At 48.2% G+C, this 26,213-nt stretch overlaps 1 protein-coding gene across 1 annotated transcript in view; it reads right to left on the bottom strand.

The window, feature by feature from the left end:
- LOC142302376 (dynein axonemal heavy chain 3-like) overlaps positions 1-26,213 on the bottom strand; it is a 2,626,214-nt gene that overhangs the window by 1,790,958 nt on the left and 809,043 nt on the right. The window contains exon 27 of the mRNA XM_075343433.1: positions 9,237-9,378. Within this exon, the coding sequence (XP_075199548.1) occupies positions 9,237-9,378 (142 nt within the window). The remainder of the gene's footprint in view (positions 1-9,236; positions 9,379-26,213) is intronic.

Below are 26,213 nucleotides of genomic sequence, written 5' to 3'. Positions count from 1 at the left end.
ATGACACAGGTGCAAACTTTAAAAAAGGAGGCAGATTCAGACACTAGAGGCAGCAGGAGTAACCAACGCAAGAGCGGAAAACCCTACCCAATGAACCGAAAGCTTATGAAGCCAAAACTTCACATGCTGATTAAACAACAATAAGGATACGCTTTCTTCACTAAAAAGTAACTATTAAATCTGTATAACAGCACCATTATGCCTTGACTTTACGTTAACATGCAAAATTGTGATGACCTGTTCTCGTTAAAATCTAATTTCCCATTTCTAATAGAGATTATGGATAGGGATGAGCAAACACAAACTGTAAAGTTCAGGGTCTACACCAGACACTAGGTGTCTGGGTCCCAGACCTGAACACTGACTTTTACCTGTATGTCCAGTTCCTGTTTTAGTTTGTCATCTGAACAAAGCTTGTTGAAAAGCTGCAGAGCAGCCAGTCAGCAAGCTTTTCTGGTGGGGGCACTTTTGGTCCCATCACAACTAAGTCAATTATTGGCAAAGCTTTTCTTGCCCAGGAAAATCACTGTAAAAAAATGAAGTAGGCTCCCTCCCTATTTTGGTAGGCAGCATAGGTTAAAAAAACCAGCTACAGGCTATAGCCCAGACCTATGAGTTTTACTGTGGCTAGATATCAAAATAGAGGAAATTCTATGGCTTTTTTAAAATTATTTTAATAAATTATTTAAAAAATAGGTATAGGTTTTCCTCCATTTTTGACAATCAGACATGATAAAGCAGACAGGTGGGGGTTGGTATCATCATGATGGAAGGAGCCATGGATATTGGTCCCCCCAGCCTAAAACTACCAGCACACCCCTAACCAGAAGAAAGATCACAATAAAAGTGAAAATCCTGGAGCTTTACCTGGCTCATCTCGATTATCCATATGTACTGGCAATCAAGGTAGTATAAGAGGTTAATGATAGCTGTATTTTGTCAAAAAATGACAGCTGCTATCAAGTTGTGGATTGGTAATGGGATGCGTCTATGAGACATTTCCATTACTAATCCTGTAAGTGAAAAGCAACAAAACACAAAGACTGAAAAAATCCTTTATTTGAAACAAAATGCACTTGTGTCGCCCCAGGGACATCGATCCAGCTTCAGGGACTCCACAGGGTCTTCTTTTAATATGGCAAACAGGTATGTCAGATTTTGTATGTGTCGTGACGCCACTCACGGCTTGCGGTCAGGGATATGGATGACCACCACTGCAGATTTTATGAGCGTCTGGAGCTGATGGGGTCCGCAGTCAGATGGTGTGGCCTCCCGTTAGTGAGGCAGGCCCCAGGGGCTCAGGTGAGTAGGATAGTGGGTCAGGAATAACTCAGGCTCAGTCCAAAAGTCATTTAACTGATTTTTAATCACCTCTGCTGTTGTTGTGAGCTGACCCGGGCGATGCTGTGATTAACCAGGTAAGAACCAGGAGCTCCTTCAGGCCAGTCTGAGGGTAACAGGTTATCTCGCCTTCCTAGCACTTCTGTGTTCGGATAAGCCCCTGACTTGAAGTACCATGGGGGTCTATCCAAGAAGTCGCTACTGCCTTTTCTCCCCTTTTTGGACTGTTTGCCGGCAGCATGGACCAGGTGAGATGGCTTCTGGATCTGTCTCCTTATGGGTCCCTGCGTTGTTGCTGAGGCTCGGACTCTGTGTAGTTAGTGAGGTTCTTGTAGTTCCCCTCACCGGCAGGTTTAGCAGGTCGTTAAAACAGGGTCTGCTCTAGGGATCTGTTCCCCGTCCATGCCTAGTCACCCCGGACACTCCTCTCTGACTCACCAGGTGACCGTTCTCCCCTGCCAACTGTCACTACACCGCGCATGGTCTGACTAGTCGCCATGCGCCTATCCCCTGGCAACTCCCGCACTCACCACTATCAGACTGGCTCGCTCCACTCCTTTCCTTACAACCTCTGCACTTTAGCTCCCAGCCCCTCCACTTCACCCCTTGACAAGAATTGAAGGCCAGACCCCTCCAGGGACTGCCCAAGGGTCCCATCTAATGGTGTGGGAGAGCTGGTTGCTATGTGTCTGTGCATACACACCTCATTCTGGCCATTAGGATTACCTGGAAGTACTGTCCCAGCATGGGTGCAGTACTCAGTGGTGCCTGACCCGGTCAGGGGCGCCACACACTCACCTTCTTTCACCTAATTAATAACCCCAAAATAGCCTTATAGATCTGATGTAATCCATGCAAAGTCCCACGACAATTCTCAGCTCTGCTAAATCCAGAGTCTGCAGAGAGGGAGAATATGTCCACTATTTGTAGGATACGGGAATCACTAACAGTCTAGGGGGACCTGGCTGTGAGCAGGTGTCATCACTCAGTTAACCAGAGGTCCCATCTGGGTTCCCACAGTGTGGCTTATGGCAATCTGACTGCTGGGCTGTCAGACTAAGGAACACGGCCATGATTGGTTATCAAAAATGGCTGCCTTAAGCCTTTTTTCCCTCTATTTTGATATCCAGGCAAGGGAAAGCTTACAGGTGGAGGCTGTAGCCTGCATTGCTGTTTTACCAATGCTAGCTATTAAAATTGGTCAGGAACCTAGGTAATTCTTTTAAAATGATTTATTTATTTTTATGCTACTATACAGCAAAGTGACTGCAACCAATCACACACACTGACACAGAGTGGGGGGGCATGTATAGCAGTCTGTAACCAATCACAGACACTAGCACATAAGGTGGGTGGGGGAAGCAGTAAATATTGATTAAACCTAATGAGCGGGCCTGGAAATGAGTCTGACTGAGACTGATTCTCCAAGAAACACTGGGAAACACGGAATGAATAACTATCCTTCTCTCTCTACCATTTAACTTTCATTTGGAGCCCTCTAGCACTCACTTCAGCCATTTTACACCCCTAACTTCTCATCCCCTCTGACTTGTTTTGTTCTTAAGTCCACATACGGCTCTCTTCTCCTCTTTCTATTCTCCATACATAGTGTTTGACAATCACAAACACACAATGCAAAGATCGAGTAAACTTTTTCTTTTTTTATCTGGTTTCAGGTGGGATTTTCATTTTGCCCACATCTGTTACTTGCCACAGGTGAGTTTGAGCAAGCAGTATATCCATTAAACAAAGATGTTTATGCACAATTTTGCAAAGATGTCAACAATTTTGTCCAGTATACTTTGGGGGGTTGGTTAAAATTATGTCCAATTTGCCTTTTTTCTCTGTTTTGTTTTCATTTGGTGTTGTTTCAATACAGACAAAGGAAAGAAACATAAGTAAGACAAAAACATAAGTAATTGCAATAATTTTCTGGAAAAAATACTTTATGTTCTGAAACAATTTTAATGGTGCCAACACTTTCAGCCATGACTGTATAAGACAATAAAAAGTGAAATGCTTGAGTACAATTGCCAATTTCAACCTCAATTATTTTACCTTTTCATAGTTAGTTACATAGTTACTTAGGTTGAAAAAAGACCTAGGTCCATCTAGTTCAACCTTCCTCCACCAGTTCAGTTTTCAATGCCATAATTTCAAATGTTATAGAAACTTTACTATACTGACTCCTCTTATTCTACCAACCACACTTTTGCGGTAATAGCATAGCAATCAATTAACTTTTTTGTGGTAATATGGAAAGAGGTCCCCTCCAAACCCAAATGCAAGAATTAAAGTGTGCACCAGTAAAATTTGCATTGTCAGAGTTATTTTATCTATTTCATTGTTCCACTGAACAATCACAGCAACAGTAGTAATGTGAAAAAGCAAATGGTTAATCTGATTTTGACATTTTTGAGATATTTGACAAAGAACATTTTCAATGCATCATTACTCGACATTAAAACACGCAATTGGTTTGCATAACATGTGAAAAAAATGTAATCTTAACAAATACAAAATCTGAAAACCATTAAAATACTTTAAATACCCCACAGAATTCATGACACTATCATTAATTAAACTATGCTCAACACTGAGCACAGTAACCCATATTTATCTCCACAGATTTAGAAGTGACAGATGATCATCATTAAGGAGATGACAAAATGATGTATCCAACATTAGCTGCAAAATTTAAGCTAATTTCTTTCCCAGGTAATGACACCTTGGTGCTGTTGAATGTGGAACATTTATAAAATATGATTCAAATATTTTCTAAATAAAAAACAACCATAAAATATTGGAGGATACTTAGAGAATAAATTGGGAAGCTTATAACAAATCACTAAGCACATTAGTGTATGGAAATGCTACATTAGCAGCTGTTAGGAGATACATTCTTCAGTAATTCAGTCATTTTAAAGAAGTAAAGACTTTTCTCTGTTATATTTTTTAGGTTTTAAAGAGTGAAAATAATTTGAGAAAAATAGAATTTGCATTGGGTCTTTAAGGACAGTGTGTCAACCACTAGATGTGCTACTGGGGAAGCCTAGATTGGTGAAGAAAGATCAGAGAATGTTTTGCGCTCAGTGAGCGGGGTAATCAAAGAGACAGATCTGGTTGACATCCTCCTCTGTGCCAATTAAATATGACCTCCCTGCTGATGTTTTAACGGTCTAATTAAAGTTAAGTTTCAATTCCACAGAGTGAAAGCCAGGGTACAGCGTTCATTCGTTTAAGCACACTTGTGTATTCTGTATGGTACTTTTATATTAGCAAAGTTTCTTATATTGAAATAGTTATGGGTTATTAGAAGTCCGAAGATCAATAACTATTAAGACAATGTAAATATAACTTGTCATCGGTATCTGTATATATTAAAAGGGGTTAGTGTAACAATCTTCAACTGCACTAATGTGTGTTCACAATTGTTCAGACTCTAATTTTCGGGGTAAGTACTCATTATGTACAAAGTACAAACAAACTCTATACATATTTTTATTTATCTTATTCACCGACTAGCAAAAGGGTAACAATGTTTAGAACTTTTGACTTTCAAGTTACGTATCTCACCATCCACTACAGCTTTGAGCGTAACCCTACCTTCATTTTATATACAATCATCTTGGCTATCACATAAATTTGACGTGCAACTATTTTGCATATGATTAGTTATGTAGATTCTTGTCATGTAACTGCAGTTTTACTCTTTTACTCCTAAATATTGAAATTTGAATTTTTATTATTTTGTTAGTAATTTTTAAATCCACATTTAGCTTTGGTTTGTCTGAATCTTTCTGAGCATGTCTCAACCAAAACCTGATCCCAGGTCTCTTCTACACATTCCCAATATTGGTGCATACTGGTCGACTCACTTGGGTATGTATACACCTTTTTCTTCAACTTTACCCACAAATATTTGATTGGACTTAGGTCTGGGGACTGTTGGGTTTCATCCAGCACCTCTACTTCATTGTGAATGAACCATTTATTTACCAATCTCATTTTATACTTTGGGTCATTGTCCTGTTGAAACACTATGATGTCATGCCCATAGTGCCCTGGTATATAAAGTAACTCGTCTTGTAGGATACTCACATATATCTCAGCATTGAGACCACCATTTATTCTGGTCGTGTTTAGTGCCTTTGGCTATGAAACAACCACATATCATCAGGATCCTCCACCAAACTTGACAGTTCCTCCAATTTCTCTACCTATTAGCCCCTTTTCCCCGTGTTTCTTTCAGACCCATTTGCACTCATCTGAGCCCAGTTTACTGAATTTCATCTCGTTGTGTCAAATCACCTGTTTCAAATTTTCTACTGTCAACTTTTTGCACCTTCTTGCAAACTTGAGCCAACGCTACTTATGATGATATTGATGTTGATGCTTCTTCAAACTTTTTTTGGGCCACCATTCCAGACTTTTGTAAAGTGCATCACATGTTGCTTGCATAGACATCTGTAATCCCACTATTACAAAGCATACGCACCAGAATTGATAGAACTGGTGGTAAGCAGACTTGTTGACTCAGATTTTTTGCCTGTACATACACCTCTTGGCTTTTGAGTGGTTGAATAGTCTTCATTTTGTATTCTTACAACTGTCATGGCACTCACAAGATGCATTTTGGCAATTTTCTTGGCTAAGAGACCGCTATACATGAGCTCAAAGATTTGGTTTCTCGTTTCTTGGGAAATCTTCTTCATGGCTGCGCCTGACTTTGAAACAGTGACCTTTCACTTTGGAATCAACCTAAAAACATACTAAGCTATTAGAGAATGTGAAAAAAGGTTTTAATTTGTAGAATACAAGAAGAGAAAGCTTTTCCACCCCCAGAATCAAAACACTCATAATGTAGTGAAATCACAAAAATCTGCATAACTAATCATATGCTAAATAGTTGCAAATTCATTTTTTGTCTGGGATAGCCAAGATGTATGTTCTGAAAATGAGGATAGTCTCAAGTTCGAAGCTTTAGTGAATAATCTAATATATAAAGCTGAATGTGTTTGTATATGTATGTGTGTATGTATGTCCGGGATTGGCATCTGCACCGTCGCAGCTACAGCCACAAAATGTTACACACTCACACGTCTGGACCCCAAGAGCATCATAGGCTATGTTGCGAGGCAAAATTTTAACCCCACGCGCTCCAATTTACCAATAAATTTTGCCCCTATGTACATAATAGGGAAAAAGTGTATCCGCACCGTCGCATTTACAATAACGAAATTTTGCACAGACACCTCATGTGACCCAGGGAACGTCGTAGACTATGTTTTGACAGGAAAATTTAATCCTGCACTTTACAGTTTCTCTCCAAAAAACATGCCTCCATTAAAGTAAATAGAGCCTGGAACTACAGGTTATTAGTAGGAGCTGTGATTGGTTGCTATAGGTACAAAAGACATTTGTCGCGGGCGGGGAGGAGGGTGTCAGCACACTACGCTCACCCCCTTCTGCTCGGGTCCGGCGGCCGCTGCTCAGTGGTGGCCCGAGCTGTAGGCCGGATCCTGGGGGTTCCTCGAGCGGCACTCCTCGCCCGTGAGTGAAAGGGGTTTGTTGGGTGAGGGGATGATTATTGTCCGTGACGCCACCCACGGTTGTGGTGATTTCACCACCGCTGCTCAATACGGGGATCCCGGGGATGGTGATGCGGAGCAGCCAGGTGTTGTGTTGCCCCTCCGTGGGCAGGGATTGGTGATCCCGGGGCCCGGTGATGGTGTGGAAGGTGCAGGGCCTGGTGGGCGCAGGGACGCGGGGGCAGCGCTGTGCCTTGCGGCACTGTGGTACTCACTCAGCCTGAGACGTGGACACAGTTTTACGGTAAACCAAACGGCTGGTAGTACGGTCCCACGGACGGCTGCACCTGCACTCCCGGTAGGTGACGGTGATGTCCCTCTTCCTTGCACCTGTTGGTTGACTTGTGGTAGCGATGGATTCCCACCGGTTACCCGCTCCCCGACTACAATCTGGGCCGGAGGAGCTCCACACTTTGCCCGCAGGCGCTGGCCCTGGGGAAACTGGTGCCCTGGCGGTGGCGGTGTCTCCCCTGTAATGGTTGAGCTGTTGCCTTCAATCGGGACTTGGTTGTTGGGGGATCTACGTCCCCTTCACTGACGGATTCGGCAAATTTGGCGACTCCTAGCCTTGCCGGGGTCCGAGAGGCCCCTGCCCTGGTGCTGACTGTCCTTCGGAACACTGCTCCAGACCACCGGGCACACAGCCAACGGGGTCCTTCCAGGAACTTCCAAACGGTCCCCCTCCAGACAGTCACCGCCATCGCTGACCTTGCTGATCTGGCCCTACACAAAGCTGGACCCTTCAGGCTTTCCTTCCTTCTTGTCACCTCACTTGCTTTTCTCCTTTTCCACTTTTCTACTTTCACTACTCGTTTACTCTCTCACTTTAGCTCCTCACACTTGCTCCTCCCTGAGCTTTCTCCTTTCTCTTGCCCTCCCTGGGCTCAACTGCCTGGTTTCTCCCGCCTCCAGAGCTGTGACCTCCTCGGTGGGCGGAGCCAACTGCCTGGCCCACCCCCTGGTGTGAATCATCAGCCTCTGGAGGAAGGCAACAAGGATTTGTAGTTTAGCTGTGATGTGCCTACCTGGAGTGTGGGGTGTGGTGGTGTTGTGACCTGTGACCCCTGGCTTGCCCAGGGCGTCACACATTCATAGTATAAGAAGCTTATATGTGAGGTAATAAGATGCTGGTGGGGAGACTGATAGAGAGAGACAGACAGAGACACAGACAGAGATACAGACAGGAAAAAAGACAGAGATACAGACAGGGAAAGAGCCAGAGAGATAGAGAGAGATAGGGAAAGACTCAGACAGAGACCAACAGTGAAAGAGACTGACAGAGACAGACGGTGAAAGAGACAGACAGAGACAGATGGTGAAAGAGACAGACAGAGACAGACGGGGAAAGAGACAGACAAAGACAGACCTGGAAAGAGACAGACCTGGAAAGAGACAGACCTGGAAAGAGACAGACCTGGAAAGAGACAGACCTGGAAAGAGACACATGGGGGAAGAGACAGATGGGGAAAGAGACAGACAGACATGCAGACAGGGACAGAGACAAGCAGACAGGGAAGGAGGAGACAGCCAGAGAGACAGACAAAGATAGATGGTGAAAGCCACAGACCTTGATAGAGACAGAAGGGGAAAGTGACAGAGAAATAGAGACAGAGAAGGAAAGAGACAGACAGAGACAGGCAGACAGGGAAAGAGACAGACAGGAAAAGACACAGACAAAGAGACAGGGAGACAGATGGGGAAAGAGACAGTCCTGGGAAAGAGACAGACCTAGAAAGAGACAGATGGGGAAAGAAACAGAGAGATAGAGACAGGCAAAAAGAGAGACAGGCAGACGGGCAAAGAGACAGACGGGGAAAGAGACAGACAGGGAAAGAGACAGACAGGGAAAGAGACAGACCTGGAAAGAGACAGACCTGGAAAGAGACAGACTGAGCACATTACTCGGCCAATTTAGTTAAATCTGTGTGGAATATCTGTGGTGTTGAAATATATGTTGTGAAATGCTTCTATTAGCTTAGTTTTTGCCTTTTAATAATTACATTTCTATCTATTTGTTTTGTGGTTTTTGTGCGCAGAATAAATTTTTGTTAATACATTCTATTTTGTTAACAACAGTTATTGACCCGGGAGAAGCCGGATAGTACAGCTATAAGATATAAAGCCTGAAAGTCAAAATTTCAAAACATTGCTACTCTTCTGCTCATTACTGTAGATATCAATGTGGGAGATCACATAAAGTTATATTTGTAAATAACCTGCAAAATTACATAATCATTATCTATTGATGGTATAACCAGTAGCAATTGTAATGAAACTTTTAGCTCTTCTATAAAGAGAACATACCATGAACATCTATGGTAATTAAAGCACCAAGAGTAATGCGCTCCATTTTTGTTAACCTTCCTCTCACAAGATTAACAATATCTTCAATTTGGTTACTGCATTTTTTCAGAATTCCTTGCAGACCTTTGTTTTCCATTAAAGCCTTAAAAAGTGAAGGAAAAGAAACAATAAACACTGTGCAATGATTTCTGTCAAATCAATTACCTTTTTTAATATCTCATAATAAAAAAAATGCTTTTTTTTTCTAGTTTTAAGACACTACAATTTTACACAATTTATTATGCTTGAAAATGTTTTGAGTTTGCATTATATATTACATTTCATGTTGATTACGTTTTTACCTAGTTTAAGAAAAAAATGCAGATATAATCTTTCAAATGCAAACATTAAAAAGTAATCAGGGGTTTTCTACAAAATAATTCAAGAGAGCAGATGTCCACATCGTCTGCTATTGAGAGGATTGGATATGGATTTATATGATAAAAAGTGTTGTACAATTGTGTGCAATAGTGTATAACAAATGTATCCTCTCTGGACATTTACTGTTGGAAAGATATCCAGTAAAGTACAAATGGTAGAATAATCTAGCCGACCCTTTGCTGGGCTATGATTCATGTTTTGGCTTATCAAAAAGATTTTCATCCAAGCAAATTATTCCTCCATTCTGAAACTGATTATATCATACCAGACTAAACAAAATATTTACTCAAGCCTGCATATGTAGCTCTTTTTAAATTCCCAAAATCAAACTACAGTTGCCAAATTTTAAAAAAAATATTATATAGAGGTTTTTTTCTGAACAAATTACCCCTTGTTACGTTAGATATTTTTTTCAAAATATATATTTTTATCATTGAAAGAATATAAAATGTATGTATTAATATATAATTATCCAATTACTTCTTCCAATAGTTACATACATTCTCTGTCATTGGATTATTTATAACCCCCAATTTCATTTGTTGGAAGAAAAGCATCCAGCATTTTTAAAATGATGTCAACATATCTACCACTTCTACCTCTTTTGAAAGGGTATCCCAAAATATGATTACTGTAATTGTAAAGAATCCTTTCCTCTTTTACTGCCAGAATTGTCTTTCCTGCACATGTGATGAGTGTCCCCTGATACTTTGAAAGGTCTTTGAAAGGAAAAAGCCAAACGCCCTTCTATGTCCATGACTGAAGACACCATTGAGCTTTAAAGTCCCTATAGTCCTCATCTTAAAGGGAACCTGTCACCAGATTTGGCAACTATAGGCTGCAGCCACCATTGGTGAGCCCTTATATACAGCATTCTTAAATTCTGTATATAAGAGCCTAGGACACTCTGTTTAACATAAAAAGCACCATTATTATACTCACCTATAGGGCAGTCCAGTCCGATGGGTGTCGCTGTTCTCCGATTCAGCGCCTCCTCTCTGCGGTAATGGCCTTCCTCCTTCGTCAATGGCCCATGTAGATGAAGCATCCTACGTCATCCTCCCAGGCCGGCATTGCAGTCCTGCGCAAGCGCAATTTGATCTGCTGTGGGTAGATCAAAGTATTGTATTACGCATTCACAGGTGATCTTTGACCTTTCCTCATGCCTGCCCATTACAGTACTTTGATCTGACCTCAGTGTCATTCACACTGAGCTGGGTAGAAGGAAAATGGCCATCGCAGAAGAGAGGAGGTGCCTGACCGGAGAGCAGCAACACCCATCACCGCTTACTTGGTGACTATTATAAAGGTGTTTGTTGCATTCTACAGAGTGGCCTGGGCTCTTATATACAGCATTCTAGAACACTGTATATAAGGGCTCACTATTGGTGGCCACAGCTTATAGTCGCCAAATCTTATGACAGTTTACTTTTAAGAAATCACCTGTTTGATCCCTTGAAAGAAGCTCTATGAGGAAAAAGATGTCTGATGAAGAGGTGAAGATAGCAGAGCATTTGTGGCTCACAGCCTAAAATATTTTCGGATGGAATAAGAAAGCTTGTTGACAGATGGACAATGTTTATTAAAAAGCAGAGAGATTGTGTTAAAAAATGATGTATTTGTCTTGAAATTTGATTAAAATAAATTTAACAGCCAAGGTGGAGGTAATTTTGAATTTACACCCATATAAAGTCATATTAGCATCTAAATACAGTAATGTATAAAACTAGAATTCCTAATTTTATGTTAATTGCCCTAAAAGATAAATAATGTGACCATATTAATAGACCGATGCTGTAAATCAGCAAATTTGGAATGGACAGACCACGTTATTATGTAGCGCATTGCCTATTGTCCTCTTGTGAGTCAATTCAAAAATATAATATACATTATAGGACAGCTTACAGGACCTCCTTAATTAAAAGCTTACTAATTATTCTCTATGTTTACATCAGGCATTTTGCTATATGCATTAAATCGGTGTACTTAAACATTCTAGTTTGCAATTGTAAACCAGTACAATAAACTATTGCCAAATCATGTATATTAGAAACTGCTAAGCTAGACACTTATTCAGCCTATTTTTTAGTATTGTTAAATGATTTATTATATGAGCTTTTAAAAATGATAAACAGACACATAAAATAAATAAAACATTTCCATCATAGGTATAAGCTATAGACCTAATGTGTGCCCTTGGCTGGAATTTAAAGTACTTAATTTTTACTATACTCAACATTACTGTAGCAATTCAGTTCCTCCTGGGTAAAAAGCCCATTGAATAACCTTTCCAGAGGTTAACAGCCAAAAGAATTTTGATGTGCATAACTGCACTTGCAGACATACACTGTATGAAACCTTTAACTTTTATTCTTTAATAACATATTTTTTTGTCAAAGGTTATGGGAAATTTTATATAAGATATGTTGAGTTGTATGTTAATTGACAACCTGTGCTATGGCTGTTCATGGTTCAGTGCACTTGTATTGAATTACTTGATAGTAAGACAATCTGATCAGATCAAGTTTGAAAAAAAAGAATAACACTATCATTTTAAATAGATCTTTTTATATTTTTAATGTTTTGCTGTAGAATTTGCATTTTCAACATGTCATTTTTAAAAAAAACAAAAAAAACCTATATGTAATGTATATAACAGACCTTTAAAAAAAACCAAAAACATTGTGTTATTGTGATGCTAGTCTGTTATGATCCGGTAAACGTGGAAGATTACAAAAAACTCCCATTGGTTGAGAAACACCAAGAAAAACAAGAGTGGTTGGAACCTGGGCTGACCGCAATCCCCTAACTATCAGACCACACTAGAAGTAGACGTGGAGTGTTCCTAAAGCGCTAGATGCCACATCATAGCCGGAGAAACTAGGTACACCTCACAGACAGAAATGAGGAAATCACCTTGCCTCAGATGTTCTCAAAGGAATAGCCAGCCCTTGACATATAAAGATTACGGGGATGTAGGAAAACATGATTTACAGATAGGAAAAATAGTTTTGGCAAAGGTGAAGTCTGACTACCTAGATAAACAGGAAAGAAAAGGAAACTAATTGCGGTCAGTACAAAAACCCTGCAGAAAAATATCAATCTACTGATAGTTAAAATGGTCCTGAAGGTCAAACAACCTCACTCCCACTATATCAGGCACTCTTGTAAATAATGGGAGAGATAAAATACAAAAAACCCCACAAAAAATACGAAAGTGTAAATAATCAAGTTTTGTTTTTAAATTTGTTTATTAAACAGTAAAAATTTCTCAAATACAGAGCAAAAGACACATTAGATATGCACATACAGATTTGCTATGAGCTACTCAAGAAGGCTCAGCAAATAGACATGTCGCTATTAGTGATGAGCGAGTATGCTTGTTACTACTCGGTACTCGCACGAGTATCACTGTACTTGGGCTACTCGGCGGGGACCGAGTAATCTCGCGATACTCGTGCTGTACTCGTGGTCTTCATCCCTGCATGTTGGCGCTCATTTGAGAGCCAGCCCTCATGCAGGGTGTTAGGGCCAGGTGGACGGGCAGACCCAGGAGGTGGATCCACTGGGCCGAACTCCTTGATGATGGTAAGGGGTCCGGTAGCTGGAGCACTACGGGTAGCAGGACAGTCCGTGTATAAGAGGAGAATACAGAAGTCCCTGGGACAACGGAGTCACTGATGGTAGTCCGGGTGACGGAGCTCAGGTTCGGACGCCGAGATGTTGTCAGGCGGAGTCCGGAACCGATGGAGCGAGAAGACAGGTCACCGCAGGGATCAGAGATGGAACGGACTGTCAGGATGGCAGATAGGCAGCGTTCGGGGTTCGGGATTCGGCAGGACCGGATGGCGAGGCAGGATCGGCTCTAGAAGAGAGAGAGGTGAGTATCTCACAGGAACACAAGGAGACCTGACTCCTAGCTTGGGAAACACGAAGAACAGGCCCCGCCCACTTGGACACTTAACCCCTTTATACCCTGTACCTGTGTGCCCAATTTCCTGTTAGTGGACGCTGGCCCTTTAAGAAAGGGTCAATGACCGCGCGCGCGCCCTAATGCGCATGCGCGAGGCCCGGGTGCCAGAAGCCAGGGCAGGGAGCGGTGAGGAGGAAGCAGCAGAGCCGGGCTGGGTCTGAGAAGCCGACGGGCGCCGGGAGCGGGGACCCGGACGCCTGGGAACCGCAGGCACAGGAGGCTGTAGACCGGGGAGCGGCGGAGACCGGACAGAAGAACCGAGGAGCAACGCAGGGAAGCCGGGGAGCATGGCAGGTGAGCCGGGGAGCAGAGCAGGGGACCCGGGGAGCGTGACAGTACCCCCCCCCACGCCCCCCTCCCCGCAACCGGGACAGGAAGGCACGGATCAAAGGAGTACCCACATTCTCCCGGGGTTCCCAGGACCTATCCTCAGGACCATAGCCTGCCCAGTCCACCAGGAAGAACTGTCGGCCCCGTACAGTTTTCATGGCCACGATATCCCTTACCGCATAGATGTCGTCATCGGCAATAGGAGGAGGAGCCGAACTGGCAGCAGCGGAGAAGGGACCAAGGACAACCGGCTTGAGCAGGGAGACGTGGAAGGAGTTGGGTATCCTCATCGTGGCCGGGAGCTGCAGCTTGTAGGAGACCTCATTTATCTTGCTGAGGACTTTAAACGGCCCAATGTAGCGAGGTCCCAGCTTGTAGGATGGTAGCTTCAATCGGACGTACTTGGAAGCAAGCCAGACGAGATCTCCTCGAGAGAAACACGGAGGGTCCAGACGCCTCTAGTCTGCGTGTCTCTTCATCCGCAGGGAAGCACGTCCAAGGGACGCCTTAACAGAGTCCCAAATGGTTGCAAAGTTACGGGCTACATCATCAGCAGCAGGGACATCCGAGGAAGAGGATACAGGCAATGGGACGGAAGGCTGAAGTCCGTAAACGACATGGAAGGGAGAGCTGGAGGAGGACTCACTGACGTGGTGGTTATGGGAGAATTCAGCCCAAGGAAGAAGCGTGGACCAGTCGTCATGATGGGCGTTGACGTAGTGACGTAAGAAGGAGGTCAAGATCTGATTGACCCGTTCCACTTGGCCGTTCGACTGAGGATGGTAGGCTGAAGAAAAGTCCAGAGTCACTCCCAGATGTTTGCAGAGAGCCCTCCAGAAGCGGGAGGTGAACTGAGTTCCTCTGTCGGACACAATGTGTGATGGAAAGCCATGCAAGCGGAAGATGTGTTGTACATAGGCGTCAGCGAGTTCCTGGGCAGAGGGCAGTCCAGCCATAGGGACGAAATGAGCCATTTTAGAGAACCGATCCACCACGACCCATATGACTGTGTGTCCGGAGGACAATGGCAAGTCCGTAATAAAGTCCATCGCAATGTGTTGCCACGGTACTGAGAGTATAGGCAGAGGCAGAAGACGGCCATATGGCAGATGTTTGGGCGTCTTATTCCTGGCACAAGAGGAGCAGGCTGAGACAAAAGAAGTGACGTCCGTGCGAAGGGATGGCCACCAGTAATGACGTACAATCGTACTCCATGTTCTCTTCTGACCAGCATGACCGGCTATTTTCGAGGCATGGCCCCAGTGTAACACTTTTTGCCTGTCAGTCTCAGAGACGTAGGTCTTCCCGGGCGGTATTTGGGCCAGAGTGACAGGAGTCACCGGAATGATCTTACTAGGGCAGATGATGGGCTGGGATGTCTCCTCCTCCTGCTCCATGGGCATGAAAGACCTGGACAAGGCATCTGCGCATACATTCTTGTCTGCGGGTCGGAAATGGAGCTGGAAATCAAATCTGGCAAAGAACAAGGACCACCTGGCTTGCCGTGGGTTCAGTCGCTGAGCAGACCGCAGGTATTCCAGGTTCTTGTGGTCCGTGTAAATAATAACGGGGTACACTGCTCCTTCCAGAAGGTAGCGCCATTCCTCCAGAGCCAGTTTGACTGCCAATAGTTCTCGGTCACCGATGGTGTAGTTGCGTTCAGGCGCTGAGAAGCTCTTGGAGAAGAAACCGCAAGTCACCATCTTCCCGGAGGAGGACTTCTGCATGAGCACTGCTCCGGCTCCCGAGGAGGAGGCATCCACCTCCAAGGTGAACTGTCGGTTTAACTCCGGACGGTGGAGCACAGGAGAGGAGGCAAATGCCCGCTTCAGAGAGCCAAACGCGGCGTCGGCCGCAGGTGACCAGTCCTTTGGATTAGCCCCCTTCTTGGTCAAGGTGGAGAGAGGAGCAGTCAGAGCAGAGAAGTGAGGGATGAACTGGCGGTAATAGTTGGCGAATCCCAGAAAGCGTTGGATTGCCTTCAGTCCAGAAGGAGGAGGCCAGTTGAGAATGGAAGAGACCTTCTTCGGATCCATCTGCAGTCCGGTATCGGAGATGACGTAACCCAGGAAGGGAAGAGAAGACTGCTCGAAGACACACTTCTCGTACTTGGCGTACAGACGATTCTCCCTCAGTCGTCGTAGTACCAGCTGCACGTTCTCTCTGTGGGTCTGGAGGTCCGGAGAAAAGACCAGGATGTCATCAAGATACACCACCACACAGATGTAAAGAAGGTCCCGGAACACGTCGTTCACCAATTCCTGAAAGACTGCTGGTGCGTTACACAGGCCGAAGGGCATCACACAGTATTCATAGTGCCCATCGCGAGTATTGAACGCGGTCTTCCATTCGTCCCCAGAGCGGATGCGGACCAGGTTGTAGGCACCCCGAAGATCCAACTTGGTGAACACACGAGCTCCTCTAAGCCGATCAAACAATTCGGGGATGAGCGGCAGAGGGTACTTGTTTTTCACGGTGATTTGGTTTAATCCCCGGTAGTCTATGCATGGGCGTAGGTCACCTTCTTTCTTTTTAACGAAGAAGAAGCCTGCTCCAGCAGGAGAGGAGGATCTCCGAATGAATCCCCTTGCCAGGTTCTCTGTGATGTAGGTAGACATGGCCCTTGATTCGGCAGGAGACAGCGGATATATCCGTCCTCGAGGTGGTGTAGTTCCCGGGAGCAGGTCGATGGCACAATCGTAAGGACGATGTGGCGGAAGTACCTCTGATTCCTTTTTGTCGAAGACATCCGCGAAGGACCAATAGGCCGAGGGCAGTCCCGGTAGGGACTCTGGAACCGGAGGTCGTCGGATGGGTTGTATGGTCTTCAGACAGTTCTCATGGCAAGAAGAGCCCCATCGGGTGATTTCACCAGTGCCCCAGCTGACTGATGGTTCGTGTGTTCGTAACCAGGGAAGTCCCAGCAGGATTTGATGGGACATGTGTGGAAGGACGTAGAGAGCGATGTTCTCGGTGTGCAGGGCACCGATACGCAGTTCGACCGGCCTGGTGATCCAGGAGATGGTGTCAGAGAGGGGTCTCCCATCCACAGAGGCTATCACGAGGGGTTTGTCGAGTGGAGTAACAGGCACCTGGTACTTTTCCACCGTGGCCTGCTGGATGAAATTGCCTGCTGCCCCAGAATCGAGGTACGCCTCAGCCGTGAACCGCGTCTCTCCCGTTGTCACTTGCACAGTCCAGGTAACCGGGTCTGAGAGAGTTCCAGCACCTAGGGTGGCCTCTCCTACCAACCCTAGGCTTTGGAGTTTCCCGGCCTTTCTGGACAGGAGCGTAGCAGGTGTGTGCCCTCTCCGCAGTAGAAGCAGAGGCCCTTGGCGAGCCGCTCTGCTCGGCGTTGTTCAGACTGCTGCACACGGTCGATCTGCATGGGCTCGTGGACGGAGACACGAGATGCCGTGGACTGAAATACGGCGGGCTTCTGCGGAGGAGAGGAATGCCGTACCAGACGTCTCTCACGGGACACCTCTTTGGATCGCTCCTGAAAGCGAATGTCCACTCGAGTCGCTAGGGTAATCAGGGCATTCAGGGTGGACGGTACGTCACGACCAGCCAGCTCATCTTTAATTCGCCCCGAGAGTCCTTCCCAGAAGGCGGCGGTTAGAGCCTCGTTGTTCCACCCGAGTTGCGAAGCCAAGGTGCGAAAACGGATGGCGTATTGACCCACCGTCAGAGTCCCCTGACGTAACCGGAGAAGAGATGAGGCAGACGCGGAGGCGCGTCCGGGCTCGTCAAAGGTGCCACGAAATGCCTGCAGGAACTCCTGGATGTTCGTGGTCACAGGATCCTCCTTTTCCCACAAGGGGTTCATCCACGCCAGTGCCTCACCCTCTAGATGGGACATGATGAACGCGACCTTGGCTTGGTCGGAGGCAAACAAATTCGGCAGCTGCGTGAAATGGAGGGAGCATTGGTTTATGAATCCTCTGCAGGTCTTGGGATCTCTGGCGTACCGGGGTGGTGAGGCCAGACGAAGCCTGGAAGCATCTGAAGAGGCTGCCACGGGGGCTGGAGCCGTGGATTGTCTAGTGGAAGCCCGAGATGCTGAAGATGTAACTGACGCTTGTAGCGTGTTCAAGCGGGCGTCCACAGAAGACATGAATTGCAGCATGCGGGTCTGAGTCTCACGCTGGCGTTGGAGTTCCTCCTGCAAGGCCGCTAGTGCTTCAGCGGGATCCATGGCCTGTTCTTACTGTTAGGGCCAGGTGGACGGGCAGACCCAGGAGGTGGATCCACTGGGCCGAACTCCTTGATGATGGTAAAGGGTCCGGTAGCTGGAGCACTACGGGTAGCAGGACAGTCCGTGTATAAGAGGAGAATACAGAAGTCCCTGGGACCACGGAGTCACTGATGGTAGTCCGGGTGACGGAGCTCAGGTTCGGACGCCGAGATGTTGTCAGGCGGAGTCCGGAACCGATGGAGCGAGAAGACGGGTCACCGCAGGGATCAGAGATGGAACGGACTGTCAGGATGGCAGATAGGCAGCGTTCGGGGTTCGGGATTCGGCAGGACCGGATGGCGCGGCAGGATCGGCTCTAGAAGAGAGAGAGGTGAGTATCTCACAGGAACACAAGGAGACCTGACTCCTAGCTTGCGAAACACGAAGAACAGGCCCCGCCCACTTGGACACTTAACCCCTTTATACCCTGTACCTGTGTGCCCAATTTCCTGTTAGTGGACGCTGGCCCTTTAAGAAAGGGTCAATGACCGCGCGCGCGCCCTAATGCGCATGCGCGAGGCCCGGGTGCCAGAAGCCAGGGCAGGGAGCGGTGAGGAGGAAGCAGCAGAGCCGGGCTGGGGCTGAGAAGCCGACGGGCGCCGGGAGCGGGGACCAGGACGCCTGGGAACCGCAGGCACAGGAGGCTGGAGACCGGGGAGCGGCGGAGACTGGACAGAAGAACCGGGGAGCGACGCAGGGAAGCCGGGGAGCGTGGCAGGTGAGCCGGGGAGCAGAGCAGGGGACCCGGGGAGCGTGACACAGGGATTGGCTGGCAGACCACTGCAATGCCACAGCCCTGTTAGTTGTGGAATTGCAGTGATTGGCCGGCCTGCACAGCGTGACCGAGCCTTTATACCGGCGGGCGCGCTGTGCTCTGCTCACAGCCATCTAGACAGTCAGTGCAGGGAGAGTGTTGCTGCTTCAGGGAAAGGTTTGCGGCCCTTTATAGTTATTTCCGCAGCAGGGCTGCAAACAGTGTGACCAGAAGTCCTTCTCAGGACTATTATAGTTGTATACAGGCAGGCAGGGTATAGCCAGGTTGGAGTACAGTAGCAGAGTCCTTCTCAGGACTATTGTTGCCGTATACAGGCAGGGTATAGCCAGGTCGGAATACAGGCTAGTGACCAGAAGAGTCCTTGTCAGGACAATTGTAGCAGTATACAGGCAGGCAGGCAGGGTATATAGCCATTCCTAGTGGTGACCGTATACCAGTCTTCATCATATCTGGGGCTGGTGTACACAGTCTAAAACAGTCCTGATAGTGTCAGACTTCTCAGTAATTGTCGCTCCTAAAAACCTGTTAGGTTCTTAGTGCGTCCGTGCTTGCATTTAAAAACCGCACGTGTGTGCCTGTCGGTGGCAGCATACAGGTGCACGTTTTGCACAAACTATTAGCTATTAGAGCCAAACGCGGCGTCGGCCGCAGGTGACCAGTCCTTTGGATTAGCCCCCTTCTTGGTCAAGGTGGAGAGAGGAGCAGTCAGAGCAGAGAAGTGAGGGATGAACTGGCGGTAATAGTTGGCGAATCCCAGAAAGCGTTGGATTGCCTTCAGTCCAGAAGGAGGAGGCCAGTTGAGAATGGAAGAGACCTTCTTCGGATCCATCTGCAGTCCGGTATCGGAGATGACGTAACCCAGGAAGGGAAGAGAAGACTGCTCGAAGACACACTTCTCGTACTTGGCGTACAGACGATTCTCCCTCAGTCGTCGTAGTACCAGCTGCACGTTCTCTCTGTGGGTCTGGAGGTCCGGAGAAAAGACCAGGATGTCATCAAGATACACCACCACACAGATGTAAAGAAGGTCCCGGAACACGTCGTTCACCAATTCCTGAAAGACTGCTGGTGCGTTACACAGGCCGAAGGGCATCACACAGTATTCATAGTGCCCATCGCGAGTATTGAACGCGGTCTTCCATTCGTCCCCAGAGCGGATGCGGACCAGGTTGTAGGCACCCCGAAGATCCAACTTGGTGAACACACGAGCTCCTCTAAGCCGATCAAACAATTCGGGGATGAGCGGCAGAGGGTACTTGTTTTTCACGGTGATTTGGTTTAATCCCCGGTAGTCTATGCATGGGCGTAGGTCACCTTCTTTCTTTTTAACGAAGAAGAAGCCTGCTCCAGCAGGAGAGGAGGATCTCCGAATGAATCCCCTTGCCAGGTTCTCTGTGATGTAGGTAGACATGGCCCTTGATTCGGCAGGAGACAGCGGATATATCCGTCCTCGAGGTGGTGTAGTTCCCGGGAGCAGGTCGATGGCACAATCGTAAGGACGATGTGGCGGAAGTACCTCTGATTCCTTTTTGTCGAAGACATCCGCGAAGGACCAATAGGCCGAGGGCAGTCCCGGTAGGGACTCTGGAACCGGAGGTCGTCGGATGGGTTGTATGGTCTTCAGACAGTTCTCATGGCAAGAAGAGCCCCATCGGGTGATTTCACCAGTGCCCCAGCTGACTGATGGTTCGTGTGTTCGTAACCAGGGAAGTCCCAGCAGGATTTGATGGGACATGTGTGGAAGGACGTAGAGAGCGATGTTCTCGGTGTGCAGGGCACCGATACGCAGTTCGACCGGCCTGGTGATCCAGGAGATGGTGTCAGAGAGGGGTCTCCCATCCACAGAGGCTATCACGAGGGGTTTGTCGAGTGGAGTAACAGGCACCTGGTACTTTTCCACCGTGGCCTGCTGGATGAAATTGCCTGCTGCCCCAGAATCGAGGTACGCCTCAGCCGTGAACCGCGTCTCTCCCGTTGTCACTTGCACAGTCCAGGTAACCGGGTCTGAGAGAGTTCCAGCACCTAGGGTGGCCTCTCCTACCAACCCTAGGCTTTGGAGTTTCCCGGCCTTTCTGGACAGGAGCGTAGCAGGTGTGTGCCCTCTCCGCAGTAGAAGCAGAGGCCCTTGGCGAGCCGCTCTGCTCGGCGTTGTTCAGACTGCTGCACACGGTCGATCTGCATGGGCTCGTGGACGGAGACACGAGATGCCGTGGACTGAAATACGGCGGGCTTCTGCGGAGGAGAGGAATGCCGTACCGGACGTCTCTCACAGGACACCTCTTTGGATCGCTCCTGAAAGCGAATGTCCACTCGAGTCGCTAGGGTAATCAGGGCATTCAGGGTGGACGGTACGTCACGACCAGCCAGCTCATCTTTAATTCGCCCCGAGAGTCCTTCCCAGAAGGCGGCGGTTAGAGCCTCGTTGTTCCACCCGAGTTCCGAAGCCAAGGTGCGAAAACGGATGGCGTATTGACCCACCGTCAGAGTCCCCTGACGTAACCGGAGAAGAAATGAGGCAGACGCGGAGGCGCGTCCGGGCTCGTCAAAGGTGCCACGAAATGCCTGCATGAACTCCTGGATGTTCGTGGTCACAGGATCCTCCTTTTCCCACAAGGGGTTCATCCACGCCAGTGCCTCACCCTCTAGATGGGACATGATGAACGCGACCTTGGCTTGGTCGGAGGCAAACAAATTCGGCAGCTGCGTGAAATGGAGGGAGCATTGGTTTATGAATCCTCTGCAGGTCTTGGGATCTCTGGCGTACCGGGGTGGTGAGGCCAGACGAAGCCTGGAAGCATCTGAAGAGGCTGCCACGGGGGCTGGAGCCGTGGATTGTCTAGTGGAAGCCCGAGATGCTGAAGATGTAACTGACGCTTGTAGCGTGTTCAAGCGGGCGTCCACAGAAGACATGAATTGCAGCATGCGGGTCTGAGTCTCACGCTGGCGTTGGAGTTCCTCCTGCAAGGCCGCTAGTGCTTCAGCGGGATCCATGGCCTGTTCTTACTGTTAGGGCCAGGTGGACGGGCAGACCCAGGAGGTGGATCCACTGGGCCGAACTCCTTGATGATGGTAAGGGGTCCGGTAGCTGGAGCACTACGGGTAGCAGGACAGTCCGTGTATAAGAGGAGAATACAGAAGTCCCTGGGACCACGGAGTCACTGATGGTAGTCCGGGTGACGGAGCTCAGGTTCGGACGCCGAGATGTTGTCAGGCGGAGTCCGGAACCGATGGAGCGAGAAGACGGGTCACCGCAGGGATCAGAGATGGAACGGACTGTCAGGATGGCAGATAGGTAGCGTTCGGGGTTCGGGATTCGGCAGGACCGGATGGCGAGGCAGGATCGGCTCTAGAAGAGAGAGAGGTGAGTATCTCACAGGAACACAAGGAGACCTGACTCCTAGCTTGCGAAACACGAAGAACAGGCCCCGCCCACTTGGACACTTAACCCCTTTATACCCTGTACCTGTGTGCCCAATTTCCTGTTAGTGGACGCTGGCCCTTTAAGAAAGGGTCAATGACCGCGCGCGCGCCCTAATGCGCATGCGCGAGGCCCGGGTGCCAGAAGCCAGGGCAGGGAGCGGTGAGGAGGAAGCAGCAGAGCCGGGCTGGGGCTGAGAAGCCGACGGGCGCCGGGAGCGGGGACCAGGACGCCTGGGAACCGCAGGCACAGGAGGCTGGAGACCGGGGAGCGGCGGAGACTGGACAGAAGAACCGGGGAGCGACGCAGGGAAGCCGGGGAGCGTGGCAGGTGAGCCGGGGAGCAGAGCAGGGGACCCGGGGAGCGTGACACAGGGATTGGCTGGCAGACCACTGCAATGCCACAGCCCTGTTAGTTGTGGAATTGCAGTGATTGGCCGGCCTGCACAGCGTGACCGAGCCTTTATACCGGCGGGCGCGCTGTGCTCTGCTCACAGCCATCTAGACAGTCAGTGCAGGGAGAGTGTTGCTGCTTCAGGGAAAGGTTTGCGGCCCTTTATAGTTATTTCCGCAGCAGGGCTGCAAACAGTGTGACCAGAAGTCCTTCTCAGGACTATTATAGTTGTATACAGGCAGGCAGGGTATAGCCAGGTTGGAGTACAGTAGCAGAGTCCTTCTCAGGACTATTGTTGCCGTATACAGGCAGGGTATAGCCAGGTCGGAATACAGGCTAGTGACCAGAAGAGTCCTTGTCAGGACAATTGTAGCAGTATACAGGCAGGCAGGCAGGGTATATAGCCATTCCTAGTGGTGACCGTATACCAGTCTTCATCATATCTGGGGCTGGTGTACACAGTCTAAAACAGTCCTGATAGTGTCAGACTTCTCAGTAATTGTCGCTCCTAAAAACCTGTTAGGTTCTTAGTGCGTCCGTGCTTGCATTTAAAAACCGCACGTGTGTGCCTGTCGGTGGCAGCATACAGGTGCACGTTTTGCACAAACTATTATATAACGCACAAGTCTAGTGTATAATACACGTCAGTCAGCAGTGTCTGATAGTGTCAGACTTCTCAGTAATTGTCGCTCCTAAAAACCTGTTAGGTTCTTAGTGTGTCCGTGCTTGCATTTAAAAACCGCACGTGTGTGCCTGTCGGTGGCAGCGTACAGGTGCACTTGTGTGCGTTTTGCACAAACTTGGATATAACGCACAAGTCTAGTGAATACACGTCAGCACAGCATTGCAAAATGCGCAAGGGCATTGGCAACGAACAAGGAAGTGGACGTGATAGTGGTGCAGGCAGAGGCCGAGGTCGTGGGCAAGCTCTAATTTCGCCACAACAAAGAGCCACATCTACTCGCTTGCACGTCCTGTCCCAAATTCTTGGGGACCGCAGCAGTACACCGCTCTTGAACCAAGACCAGTGTCAACAGGTTGTTAGTTTGATAGCGGATAATGCTTCCAGTCAGATTGGCACCACCACAAACACTCTGTCTTCCACCCGGTCAAGTGTCAGTAGCCGTGATACTGCACCGCACATTTCAGAACCTGATCCTCCTTTCTACCACCAGGCAGAGTACACGTCCTCGGACATTACTGATCCCACACTTGGACACTCGGAAGAGCTGTTCATGTTTCCATTCGCACATTCTGGCCTCTCGCCAGCTCATGTTGAAGTGGGTCATGAGGAGATCGTATGTACAGATGCCCAAATATTTGAGCAGCCACGTTCTCACGAAGTTGGCAACGTGTCTCAACAAGGGGTGGACGATGATGAGACACAATTGTTAGGAAGTCAGGAGGAGGAGCAGGGTGCGGAAGAGGAAGACGACGTGGTGGATGATCCAGTAACTGACCCAACCTGGCAGGAGGATATGCAGAGCGAGGACAGTAGTGCACAGGGGGAGGGAGGCGTAGCATCCCAACAGGCAGTAAGAAGCAGGGTGGTGGCTCCAGGCAGAAGTCAGGCAACCGTTCCCCGGAACAACAACACGACACAAGGTGCCTGTACAAATGTTAGGTCTTCCCGAGTCTGGCAGTTTTTTAAGTTGGCTCCAGATGATTCTAAAAAGGCCATTTGAAACACCTGCCGTGCCAGCATCAGCAGGGGTACCAAAACTAGCAGCCTGACCACCACCAGCATGATCAGGCACATGTCAGCCAAGCACCCGACTTTGTGGGAAGTACAACAGAGTCGAGGAGCAGTGCTTGCTGATGTCACTGCTACGTCTTCACTTGTTGTGCATGCAAGCCAATCCCCTGTCCATGCTGCCTGCGAACAAGCCTCCTCCGGTCCTGCACCTGCAGTTGCCTACGCAGAAATAACACCATCATCAAGCACGTCCTTGTCCCAGCTCAGCGTTCAGTTATCCATTCAGCAAACCTTTGAACACAGGCGCAAATACACTGCCAACGCCCCACATGCCACAGTTCTAAATGCTAACATTTCACGACTGCTTGCGCTGGAAATGTTGCCTTTTAGGCTGGTGGAGACAGAAGCATTCCGCGACCTGATGGCGGCAGCTGTCCCACGTTACTCGGTCCCCAGCCGCCACTATTTCTCCCGGTGTGCCGTCCCCGCATTGCATAACCACGTGTCACAAAACATCACATGTGCCCTGAACAACGCTGTTTCACCCAAAGTCCACCTAACCACAGAAACGTGGACAAGTGCTTGTGGGCAAGGCCGCTACATCTCGTTGACGGCACACTGGGTTAATATTGTGGAAGCTGGGACCCAGTCTGAGCGAGGGACGGAACACGTCCTTCCCACACCAAGGTTTGCAGGCCCTACCTCAGTCAGAGTTTCACCCACACTCTACAGCTCCGGAATGTCATGCTCTTCAGCCTTCTCCTCCTCCTGCGCATCCTCATCCACTGTACCCTCCACACCAGTCCCAAGCTGGAAGCACTGCAGCACTGCCTCGGCGAAGCGGCAACAGGCTGTGCTGAAGCTAATCTGCATAGGTGACAAACCCCACAAAGCAGAAGAGGTGTGGACAGCTCTGAAACAGCAGGCAGATCACTGGCTCACACCTCTGAACCTAAAGCCAGGAAAGGTCGTGTGTGACAATGGCCGGAACCTGGTGGCTGCTTTGAGGCGAGGCCAGCTGACACATGTTCCATGCGTGGCCCATGTGCTCAACCTCGTGGTTCAGCGGTTTCTAAAGTCATACCCAGAGCTGTCTGATCTGCTGGTAAAAGTTCGCCGCCTGTCTGCACATTTTCGAAAGTCACCTACTGCTTCAGCCGGCCTTGCCGGCTTTCAGCGCCGTTTGCATCTTCCAGCTCACAGACTGGTGTGTGATGTCCCCACACGTTGGAATTCAACTCTGCACATGTTGGTCAGGATATGTGAGCAGAAGAGGGCAGTTGTTGAGTACCTGCATCACCTAAGCCTTCGGGAAATGGGTCAAACTCCACACATAACACCTGAGGAGTGGAGATGGATGTCCGACCTATGTACCATCCTCCAAAACTTTGAGGACTTTACCAAGATGGTGAGTGGTGATGACGCCATTATTAGCGTCACCATACCGCTTCTCTGCTTTCTAAAACGGTCTCTGCTCAAAAACAAACATGATGCATTGCAGGCAGAGCGCGATGAGTTGGAGCAAGAAACAGTAGTGGGTGTGGGTGATAGCACACAGCCCAGCCTCGTCTCATCACAACGTACAGTGGAGGACTATGACGAGGAGGAGGATGAATACATGGAGCAACTCTCCGGCCAAATTGAGGATATGACATGCACACCAGTCATATCCTCGGTTCAGCGTGGCTGGCCAGAGGACAGGGTAGATGAGGAGGAGGAGGAGGAGGACAGCATG

This window comes from Anomaloglossus baeobatrachus, chromosome 4 (assembly GCF_048569485.1).
Source record: "Anomaloglossus baeobatrachus isolate aAnoBae1 chromosome 4, aAnoBae1.hap1, whole genome shotgun sequence".
In the NCBI taxonomy this organism is placed as follows: Eukaryota; Metazoa; Chordata; class Amphibia; order Anura; family Aromobatidae; genus Anomaloglossus; species Anomaloglossus baeobatrachus.
Note: the sequence above shows the minus strand (reverse complement) of the source record. Positions and strands in the feature narration are given on the sequence as shown.